The sequence below is a fragment of the Aegilops tauschii genome, chromosome 6, assembly GCF_002575655.3.
Source record: "Aegilops tauschii subsp. strangulata cultivar AL8/78 chromosome 6, Aet v6.0, whole genome shotgun sequence".
Taxonomy (NCBI): Eukaryota; Viridiplantae; Streptophyta; class Magnoliopsida; order Poales; family Poaceae; genus Aegilops; species Aegilops tauschii.
In genome coordinates this window covers 178,953,232-178,965,456 of record NC_053040.3, presented here as the reverse complement: position 1 = coordinate 178,965,456, position 12,225 = coordinate 178,953,232, and the positions used below count along the sequence as shown (strand labels likewise).

At 43.6% G+C, this 12,225-nt stretch overlaps 1 protein-coding gene across 1 annotated transcript; it reads left to right on the top strand.

Annotated features, from left to right (window-relative positions):
- The first annotated feature begins 10,551 nt into the window (after positions 1 to 10,551).
- Positions 10,552 to 11,736, top strand: LOC109773772 (ethylene-responsive transcription factor WIN1). Its single transcript, XM_020332485.4, has 2 exons — positions 10,552 to 10,795; positions 10,922 to 11,736. The coding sequence occupies exons 1-2, from the start codon at positions 10,713 to 10,715 to the stop codon at positions 11,460 to 11,462; spliced, it is 624 nt and encodes a 207-aa protein (XP_020188074.1). The 5' UTR covers positions 10,552 to 10,712; the 3' UTR covers positions 11,463 to 11,736.
- The last annotated feature ends 489 nt before the right edge of the window (positions 11,737 to 12,225 follow it).

Here is a 12,225-nt window from a genome sequence, read left to right as displayed (position 1 = left end):
ATTAGGCTTCTCATCTTTCTACCAGGATCACGTGTTACTAATCCGTAGACTTAAAGGATTGGTGGTTTCATGCCTCAGTTCAGTTCCTACTACTTTTGTGTGTTGACAGTTGGTCTCAGAACCTTGATATTGTGATGTTGAGTGGTGATGCCACCATTTTGCAGGATGTCTCAAATCTTTTTGAGCATTTACAGCCGTTATGCTGTCCGAGTCATCCCAAGTTTCTAAATAGTCTGATGCATTTGCAAATTCCTTCTTTCCATTCTCGATGTTCCTTTGGGCCAGTTCAACCACACTAATCAGTGAGTTGAGGTACTCTATTGCCTCGACATATATGTTGGAGCTATTATTATGACCCTAGGTGTTTTAGGGAGTCACCTAGTAATATAGCCATGTTTTGTGTTCCCAGTGTGATGATTCTGGCCACCATTCTCGAAAGCATCCCGTGATGCCATTTAGTTAGTAGGCCTTCTATTTCTGGGTTCTTAGGCCCAAGATTCACTCTACTTACCTCGTGTTGATAGTGTTGCTCGTACCTTTAGGATATTAGTAACCTTTGCGATATTCCTCGAGGTCCGTGGTATTTTCCTCTTCCAAATACCATGAACTACTTATGGCAGAAGTTCCTCATTGAACCGAAAGATCACAACTAGAGTGCTCTTGATGAGTTCTCGATTCTATGTTGTGACTCTGCCAGTTCTACCTTTCTGCATGGGTTATCCGGGAGAATTATGTTGAACTCGTTCGACATGCTAATCTATGCATCCACAACTCAAATAATCATATGTTCTCTGAGTTGTCCCCTTCAGTTATATTCCGACCTTCATCTATCAATTGATAGTCAAGAGTATGTGTGCTATCGTGTTCATCAATGCCTATTATTCTTGTGGTCCGTCAAGCCATTCTATTCCGGAATGACTAGGAGAAACAAACTCCAGTACCTTGTCCATTTCTAGGATTGGGTCAAGCAGTTGTATTCCGCAGATCAAAATGCCAATCCAACTTCTGTTCTGTTCTATCCTGGAGTATTACCCCTTTTATGTCAGGATTGTCATGAGAATTGCACCACGTCTTATGAATTCTTGACGAAGTGATACTTCTTGCCATCGTTCTTCATTCCTCGGTCCCTGTGTTATTGCAACCAGAATACTGACAAGTGAACCATGATGTGTGAAATCAATACTCCTAGCAACTCCGTTGCTTGGTAGTTAATGGACAATACTCTTATTCTTAGCGTGCTGGTTATTGAGTCATCATCCTAAGAATGATTGTGCTACCTAGTCCATATTTCCTGGTGCACTCTTCGATCAATGAGTTAGGATTGTGTCAATCTCTCGCTCTTTTGATCATATCATCTTGCCCTGAAAAGCAAGATTGTTCTCGAGTTTAGTAACATATCGGTGGTTCGTGATTTTATGAATATCCTCTCGGAAGTATCACCAGGTTGTACCCTGACCGTTATGTTGAGCTCGCGATCAAGTTGGTTTTCTTATAAACCACCCCTTCTCCAAGAATCTGTGTTGGATACCCCTGAGCTAGTTGGCTAATCTAGACAACAACTTGGAGAGTTGGAAGATAAAAGCTTGTCTGACTTAGTTTATTTCAAGGGATATCTTGTGTGTATGTGTTGTAGAAAGATAATATCCTCATCAATTACTCCTCGTGATCAATTGTTGGAGCTATTGTCTTATCCAGTCTTTGATTTGAGAACGGGCTATCGTCAAATCAAATCAGAACCAATGATGTTTGTAATGTTGTCTTACTCGTGGTTGTTTCCTCGAGCATACACCATTATATCTTTGGGTCTGACCAATACTATCACATTGTTCACATAATGGTGGAATTCCAGTGATATGGAAATTCCGATGAGTTGTTGTTGAGACCATCAGCAGTATCTTGTCTCCTCCATGATTCATGTTGAACATTGAGCTAGTGTTGGAAACTTTGTAAGCATTGCCTTCGTGTTCCGCTCATGAGGTATATGTTTTGGTGAAAGAAGTGACTTTCTCCAAGTTCACGTGCATTAGGTGTAAGTTGCCGCCATGAATTTGAGAAAGGTTTGTTTTGTTTCCCCTGGAATCATCCCAAATCAGTCATGCATACGTGCGAAGTATTCTATGGTTTGGTAGATTAATTACCTCCACTTCATACGTATTCCCTAGCACCCCAAGCCACTGGTTGATTTGTTCAAAGATAATAAGTTCTAAGTGCTAGTCCTGAAGGTACCAGACGGATTTGTACAAGATTCCATTATCCTCGATGGTGGTTCCCAACCAGAACTCGGTAGTGTTTTATTATAAGACTACTATGTGGTCATGCTTGTCTTGGACAGCGTGTTCACATGTGTGTAGCAGAACCAACTCATGTTTTGGAGCTTTCTATTGTAGTTCATTTCCCGAGAATCTTGCAACATCATCTTGTCGATTTGCGTTGCAAACCTTCTTTTTCAGACATGCTGAGTCTGAAGTATCCTATCCCCAATCGGATCTGAATCTCAGGCAGATATGATGGTTGGAACATTCCCAACATTTGCATTTTGTTCCCAGCTTACACTGCCATTGTGCCATTTTCCATGGGCTGCCCATCACAGCAATTGTTATCCAGGATCATCTTCAAAAGTGGACTTATCATGGATCCCATCCATTTCCGATGATAAGCAAAAGTCATCCATTGCGTTGTCTTCAACAAGGTAGTCCACATCATCCATTCTAGTCCGAGTATGTCATTCTTTCGAACTCCTTCAAATGATCGATTGTGATTGCCTTAGGCTGGTATAAAGAGTTTCAATGATCTTTGTATGAAACGTAATTCTTTTTGCCACTTAAGGGAATAATTCTAAGAGTCACCTTCCCTAAGGTGTCACGTTACGGAATCATGGCAATTATCTCCTTGCTACTTTGAAATTCATGCTCCACCTTATTCAAGCGTGGAATTGTTGCCTACCAAGTGAACCTTCGTCATCTGTTTCACTCCATTCCTCTAGATGTTTGTTTTGTGTCTCAACTCGAGAGATGTTCTAACGTCTCACTCCATGAGTTGATCTTGAGTGCTCGATCTTCGAGGAGATCGTTTCCTGTAGAGTTTCCTTCTGTCGTCATCATGTTGGATGAAGATCTCGAAAGCAAGACGTCAAGATCAATTGGAGCAATGGATCAACATCTTCGAGGAGGGCAATTGGTTCATGAAGATCGTGTTAGCCTTGTGTCCCCTCTGTCTTCTTACCGCACGTCTTGAATCTCGGGACGAGATTCTTGTTTAGTGGGGGTGAGTTGTCACAGCCCTAGAATGTTGGTTGTAATTAGTTGCATCAGTGAGCATCTTGCATCATGTTAATTTTCAATTAAAGCTGAAATGGGGATGTTCAACCCCAGCGGCAAATGAAATTCAACTAGGGTCAAAATTAAATCTTTTCAATGAACCCAAAATGCCCTTCATAAATGTTCATCACTTTTGTATTGGTCTAGAACCTTTGACAAAAATGGTGCACATTTTTCTAGGTCATCCTGGATTTTTGAATTAAATCATATGTATTTGAATTGGGGCATTTAAATGCTATAAATAATTTTACATGCTCAAATAATTCTGAAACTTTCTGGGGGGGCTCTGGGAATATCCATTTAGCCCCCATATTAAATTTCAGGATTTATGAAAATGGTTTGGTCTTTGAACTAAATCAAAACATAATAGGAAAAATAGAAAACTGAAACTGAATTAGAAGAGAGAGAGAGAGAGAGAGAGAAGGACTCACCTGGCCAGTCCACCTGGCAGCCCAGCCCACGGCCGAGCTTCTCCTACCTTTGCCAGTAGGAGTAGCTGCGTGCCCGCAGCGTAGCAGAGGAGCGCCACCTCCTGCTTCCAGAGTAGGGGGCCTTCCCCGAGCCTATCTCGACGCCCAGGAGATGCGCTGGATTCTCCTCTGCCTCTTCCCGCTACTCTCTTCTCTCTCCCTCTCCTTTAGCTCTCTATTACGCAGCCACCCGAGAGCAACCGTCGCCGCCGTTCAAGCTTCCCGCGGCCAACGTCGTCACCTCGTCGAGCCAGATGTACAGGACGTCGCCCTCGTCTTCTTCGACCTCTCCGCAAACGGTCCCGGGCCAGGTAAGTTGGCACCCGTGGGAATACCGTGCGTGAGGCCGCAAAGTGATATGATGTGTTACATGCTAGATCGGTGTGACTTAGGATCGAGGTCCTGACAAGAAGAACATCAACGACCACAACAATGAAGGTGTTTGAATCATTTGTGTATCGCATATCTGTGTATGAATTCTTGAATTTTATTTTGAAATGTATAAGTTGTTGAATTGTGTTTATTTTGTATCGTCGGATTGATGATGAGTTTGTGTTATATGATGGACCTGCGGGGATTTGCTTGGATATGAAGATTGACATATTTGGAGTGTGGTTGTCTGGAAGGACAAATGAGGACCTACCCGGTGTTGTCCGTGGACGTATAGGGGCCCGGATTTCCTAACTCCGGTTGTAAATGAGCACGTCCACGGACGTATGGATTTACCAACTCTGGTTGTACATGCTTTGAAGCGCATATTCTTCTTCTAGAGTCATATATATAAATTTAACAATTTCTAGACTCTTTTTATCTTTTCCGTATCAGGGATCATCAAAATAAGCAAAAAAAATAGTATTTGTACGTAAACCACCCAATGACCGTTGCATTGTATTGATTGGGTGAATTGAAGCTAGCTACTAGCCAGCATACGTACGCACGGTGACATTACACATTTACACGTGTACATGTAATTTAAGAATCTGTCGTGATCAGGTGCATGGTCGTTTTCCTCCATGAGACAGTCGGCATTAGCTGATGCTGACCTTGTACCACGCAGTGCACACAGAGAGAGAGTGTGTGTGTTTAGTCTAATTAAAGAACTTGACGCCTGATTGTATTGTAGGAAGTGCTCGCGTCTCTCTCTTTGCATGCAATCAGCATCATCGATGGAATCGAGAAAACGGCCGACCGCCTCACAAGCTCATAAATTGTTTCATTGGATGCGCGCGTTCTCTCTCTCTCTCTCTCTCTCTCTCTCTCTCTCTCTCTCTCTCTCTCTGATCAGAGATGATGACGCCGACAAGCTAACTGATGGAGCTTAGAGCGCTTAATGGCCGATCGACGCATACCATGTTTTAATGGGTGAACATCGCTATGTCACTGTGCACGTACTGCTGTCTAGCCACTACTGGTCCATCTATCCTGCTACGCAATTAACGTACTGCTCGCGGTACGTACGTACGTATAAGATGGGGTTTTCGGCCGCCTCCTCTAGTCTGGAAATGGACAGCTGAGATATTGCGTTCGGCTGGAGCTATCGTACGTGCATGGATGCTACGTACGATCGACCATTAACATTTGTCCACGGAGACTTCGTCGATGACTCCGATGTGCGGCTCGACTAGTCGATCCCTGTACGTACTCGTTTTCAGTTATGGAGCTCGCCATAGTTTGGTCTGGTCGTTGCTGGAGAAAACGCATGCAGACGCACTGGCAGATGACAGTTGACGGCTTTCTTCTTCCGACGGCGGTGAGCCGGTGAGAGGCGGCACACGCTCGGTTCCCGGTTTTTTGCCCCGCCGGTTCCTGGTTACCTGCAATATTGACGACGGAGGGAGGACCAGTACCAGTACCACCATTCAGCTGCTCGAGCCGGCAGGAGAGGCGGATGCGACAACCCCGCCAGGAGAGGTCGTGTTACTTTAGGGTTAATCCTTTTTACGTAAAATAGAAGGAGAGGACGGAAAGCGTGAATGAGATTCTACTACAGCGTGTGTTCGCCCCATAGCAGGCTGGGCGCGAATATCCACGGAATGTCAGCACTGGAACGAGCCTCGAGCGAATGATTGGTTCGCTACAAGAGGCCTTCCCCGTGAACGTCTTCGTCCGCTACCAGAAGCCGCCCCGCGCGAACTAAACGGCCAGGCAAGCCCTTTGCTAGGCCTTCAGGCCCAACCAGCATTACCTTGTACCAAAAAAAAAAGATTTGCCATGATGTAGGACCTCGTTTCTTATATAATAGCTAAACAACACAAAATTACAATGATGTTCACAATAAAACTGCAGACGAAATTTTCATGCTCTAAAATAACAAAAATTGTCATGCTCTAAAATGTTTTGCCATTTTCAAGATTCAAGTATTAAAAAAATTGCCATATTAAAAACAACAAAATGTAGCATAGAAAATGAAATGAAAGTAACCACACTTCAAAAATTGAAAAGAAAATATTTTAAGTAGAAACATGGCAAAACATGCAAATGTATCAATGATCGCATGGCAATTTAAAAAAAACAATGTGTTTCCTAAAAATCCTGGCAAATTGTGAAAATTTTGTAATAGCCACGTGGCAAAATAGGAGGTGCGGGGAGGTATTTCTCAAAAATCATGGCAAATTTGAGAAAAAAATCCATGATATACATAGCAAAAATGCCATGATATAAAAAATTAAATTGCCATGCAACCTACAATAAAATTATCATGGTCTAATTAATAAAATTGACATGGTCAAAATAATGAAACTGCCATGCTATGGTCTGAATAATAAGATTGCCATGGCGTGTAAAATAGATTTGTCATAGAACTATCATGGTGTAATTAATAAAATTGCAATACTTGAATTGAAAAAATTGCCATGGTGTGTAAAAATAGATTAGTCATAGACACATGACAAATTTGGAATGATGCACGGAAATAAATTTTCCTTGTAGTTTGGTGTCTAAAAATCGTTGAAAAATAAATCAAAACAAATGCAGTCATGACCATTTGTACCAAGTGCAAAAACAACTGCCATCTACTCCCTCCGTTCCTAAATATAAGTCTTTTTAGAGGTTTCAAATGGACTACAACATACGAATGTATATAGACATATTTTAGAGTGTAGATTCACTCATTTTGCTCTATGTGTAGTCCCTTGTTGGAATCTCTAAAAAGACTTATATTTGGGAACGGAGGGAGTACATTTTTTTAAAATTTGCCATGTACCTAAGACAATTTTTTGCATATTTTTGCCACCTAGTAAACATATTTTTGCGCATATATGTACGGTTGATCCATGCATGCACGAGAAAGAGAAAGCCGCCGTACGTTGGACTCGTCATAAAAATAAGAGAGTGCTTAATTAAGGCCAGCTTTAATGCCTTGTCCCTCATATTTGTCCTTTGGGCAACTTTGTCCTTACAAGAAAAAACGTCATCGATCGCAATATTATATACTAATAATGCACAACTGCCTTTATATCATACCAGGGCTTGCCCTTGCAATTTTCTTCGCCGATCAGCAATCTGATGTTCAGATCCAAATCATTTTGAGCTTTTTCAAGAACATGCAACCAAAAGCACTTGAATAGAAAAGGTATGTTAATTAAACACTATAGAAATTGCAAACGCATGAATATGTAATAGAAGTGATTTCGCCACCCTGTATATAGAGAAAAGTAGAAAACAGAGGTAGGAGCATCAAGTGTTTGCCGTAGATGTAACCGAAACAGCAGAAATTTCTTTAGAATAACATGCAAAATGTCCATGGTAAAAGCTTCAGTGGTTTCAATCAGATAAATCAAACAGTGAAATCCCCCAATATGTAGAATTCCCTTTGAATCAAAGAGTACTACATACACGCAACACATGTCCCCTAATTGCATCCAGGTTGGATGAGCAGCGAGATCAATGCCAAATGTAAAACTGGAAAGCATCCAACTACTGTACTTAATAGGGTCTGATGATAATGTGAAGACTAGTGACATCTCAAATTACTCCCCAGGATATCAATTAGTTGCCGCAAATTGCTATCCAAAACTCTTGCATCACATGTCACTCTCGTAACTTTGATAGTTAAGTTTTGTCATACATGTATTCACGTTAGTTACCAAATACAGGGAGGTTTTGGGTGCAGGCTTTCCAAAGCAAAACCTATATTTCAGTGGGACATTATAGTGTGATGCAGATAATAACGAGGCGCTGCACATTGGCATATCCATATGCAGTATGCACCTTGATAGTTATCCGATCATTTTAACCGTGTTTTTCTTCCTTGCACACAATGCAATTGAGCTAGTATCGTGAGACACAATGAGAAATAATTGACGCCGGCCAGCCAGACTCCGGTCCGGTATCCCGCTAAGGTCCTCGAGTTCTACCAGAAAATGATGATTTGGCAACCCGGTCTGGCCACATATTGTCCCTCAGACCATTCCACATATTCATCCATCCACCATCTCAGCCAAAATCAAGCCAACAAATGCATTCGTAATATGTGCAACGAGACAAAGAAATACTGGCTACTCATGAAACTCCACAGTGCAAAAGCACAAAAAAATATCATTTTTACTTCTAGTATAAGAAATCTAACGAGATACTATTTCACTTGTGATCAATTTAAACAAGTACACACATATTAACACTCGAATTTAAGGAGTTTTTGGTTTGACCAGTCGAGATCCAAAACTCCAAAGATTTCTAAAGAGGCACTAGTACATTGTGAAATGGTCCTATTTCCTGACTTGATGTACTGCTGCCAGTTTGAACTGGTGTGCTGCATGTACTTGCCATGAGGAAAAGGTTGCGTGCAGTGCAGACAGTGTCAGAAGAATAGATCGGACACAGAAGCTTCCTATCCAGCAAAACCTGACACAGATGTCTGTGGAGCCTGCACATACCTGCTCCTCATTAACTGGGTCGACAGGGGTAACGGACTCCAGCAAGCAAATCCGATTCACTTCCACGCACAAAATAAAATGAAATCGGGGCAGTTGCCTGGTGAAATATGGCAATTATTGCAGACCAACTGTTGGACACTTAAATGTCGATATCACCAGACTGCGTAGGGATGTCCACGGCCTAGTTAGTACTACCCTTGCCGTGCATTGTCAGGGCATCTATCCCATTTGAGCAGATTTATGGATGGTAGTGTTAAGAGCAGCAAGATGTTTACAAATCTGAAGTCACTGCCATGAACTTTCAGACTGCGTGAAAAAAGATCGGAAAATCACATAATTCACAGGTGGAAAACTTTGATGAAATTTGGGAAGTCTTGCAACCAAGCACGACGATCATAACACAGCAGTCAACAATATGTCAGAAGATATAACTTTTAAATTCTCCATCAAGCAAAGGAAACATGAGCACGCACCATCGTCATCACCAGGCTGTACATGGAGCTAACCTTGGACAGGCTTAAATGCGAACCAGCTCCAAGGAAGCGATCCCAGAGCCAAAAATATCGCAGCAAAGGGAAGCTTGACAGCTCCCCAGCAAGTCTTACTCAAAACCGCTCTATCAGGTCTAAAAGTAATCTACACTAGCTTAAAAGCAACATTTTGTTGCACATTCCATGGCTCAAACAAGACTGGGTGTTGAAAGATGAAGAGGGGTTCCAAATGAAGCAAAAGAGCCTCCAAGAGGCCATCGCACACAAAGCACAAAATATCCCGAAAACGCTGGTTTCCCAACACAAGTCTTACCATATTGACTGTTACATTATATGTGGACTGCACTAGCCCTTTTCATCAGTTCGGACTTTTGGTTGCGTTGGCTAGTGCATGAAGCTTAACATGGTATCCGAGCTAAGGTCTTGAGTTCAAGTCCTAGTTCGCGCAATTTATCTAAAAATTGTTGTTGCCCCCCTTTGTGTCCACGTATAGGCCTCTTGAGTCATACGTGAGTTTCGCGCTCCGTCGCTCTCTTCCGGTTGCACGTGTTGACTTGTCTTCCCCGTCACACGTGAGAGGGGGTGTTACATTATATGTGGACTGCACTAGCCCTTTCCATCAGTTCGAACTTTTGGTTGCGTTGGCTAGTGCATGAAGCTTAACATTGACAATCCAAACAGAAGTCTTGACATACCAGTCTTTGCAGTTAAGTGCCAAGGGGCCATGCGTCCCATGGCACTCAAACCCATGATTGGATTGGGCATCTGGACCACGGCCATTAGCTACGAAAGAACCAAGATGGCGAGCTCTCGTTCTGTATCTGGCTCGGTTTTACTTGCAACGTTGTCCTGGTTTGTAACATTATTGTAACTTTCATTAACTCATTTAGCTCAAGGCTTTTGGTGAACAGCTGTTGGTACCTGACCTGTTGGGCCTTTAATATAATTATAATAATAATCTCGGGATCTGATCTTTCAGAAGAAGGGAAGACATGGCTAGTTGTAGGAGCTTAGGTGAATCAACTCTGCCAGTGCCAGGGCTGCCCAGCCCCACAATTAAATGTGGCTGGCCACTGGTGTAGGTGAGCGTGTTTATTACCACTGTACTAGCAGGGAAGGTGGTTATGCTATGCATCTACTCAGTTCACCGACAGTCCACCCCTGCGGACCCTCTCCAGACTTCCGTTGCGCCTCCCCCGATCTCGCTCTTGTCTTCTGCCTTGGCGCACGGCTGCGTGCTAGACTGGTGCTGGTACTGGTAAGTGACCCCAGCAGCAAGGCACCCATGCTCTCCGGTGTATACACTGCCTTCCAATGATGGCCAGTGAAAACTAGACCGAGCACACTCTCTTCTGTGAGGGGGGGCGTGTGACACTGTGCCGCGTACTATTTGACTACCTACGCATCTAACCACATTTAACACGGCAGTGCAGAGGCAAGTACAGGCTGGGCAGCTTATATTCATCACTCGGACCAGAGCTCTTCTCCTCACCCCCCACAACACCTTGGCGGACTCAGAGGCTCGTTCCCTCGTCTGTGAAAGACAGGCAGGCAGAACAAATGGTGCAACCCAAGAAGAAGTTTCGTGGAGTCAGGCAGCGCCACTGGGGCTCCTGGGTCTCTGAGATCAGACACCCCCTCCTGTAAGCCCCTCCCCTCCTTTCTAGCTTCCCTCGATTCCCTCTAACTTTCCTCTAAAGATCAGTGGTTTCTTCGTCGATCCGTTTACAAGATTCTAACAAACTGCATGCGTGTCTTTGTGAATGAAGTAAAAGGAGGGTCTGGCTTGGTACCTTTGAAACCGCTGAAGAGGCTGCACGGGCGTACGACGAGGCCGCCGTTCTGATGAGCGGCCGCAATGCCAAGACCAACTTCCCCGTGCAGAGGAGCAGCACCGGCGATCCTGCCCCAGCTGCAACCCGGGACGTCCGTGGCGGCAGCTCCTCCTCCTCGACGAGCAACCTGTCCCAGGTTCTCAGTGCCAAGCTTCGCAAGTGCTGCAAGGCGCCGTCTCCGTCCCTGACCTGCCTTCGCCTTGACACCGAGAAGTCCCACATTGGCGTCTGGCAGAAGCGTGCAGGGGCCCGCGCCGACTCCAACTGGGTCATGACCGTGGAGCTCAACAAAGGGGCCGGGCCATCCGGCGATGCGAAGGCAGCGCAGTCCACAGTGTCAGCAACCACGGCTTCTTCACCGGCGAGTACAATGGATGACGAGGAGAGGCTCACGCTGCAGATGATCGAGGAGCTGCTGAGCAGTAGCGGTCCAGCTTCGCCATCGCATGGAGAAGAAGGTAGCTTCATCGTCTGAAAAAGCATGGACGAAACAGCATCGCAACGTCGCCATCCGAGATCAGGATCCCGTAGACTGGTTGGTACGCAAGCAGTTCAGGTTGTTTCAGGAAGATAGATATACGTCTATTACTCAATCCAAGTTACAAAAAGCATAAGTTTGCAATTGTGTGCAGCTATATGTACTTATATTTGTTATTACATACAGTCACCGTCAAGATACTTTATTATACACATCAATGTCAGTTATGTAGTATATATAAAGGAAATAAATAGAATGTGGTTTTGTGTTACCTCATGCCTTCGTTCAACTTCAGACTCCAAACTTGGACTCTTAAGAGAAATCTAAATAACATGATGAAGGTGATATTACGACAATCATTTCTAAGGACCATGGGCTCTAGAGGTTTATGTATACAGAAGAAAGCACCAACCATTTTCTTGTATTGATGCGATATGTGTATGCATTTATTGTGAGGAAAAACATTTATAAGGGATATAAGACAAACCAGCAAGCAGCCAAGCACCAATGCAACTCAGTCAAAAAAAAGGATAAAAAATTGTTTGCGAAAAAATAAGGTATCGATCGAAGCCTACAACTTGGCATTGTGCCTCAGCTAGCACACAATTCCATCATCTGCACTCGTCAGGAATTTCCTTCAAAACAAGGGAGGTGAAATGTTTTTGACATGAGAAGGGTATTTTGTCAGGAAGCTCCCTTCTGCCAGTTTATGTTAGCAATGTTGTCAACAAGTCCACATCATGCAATCACATGCTCAGCA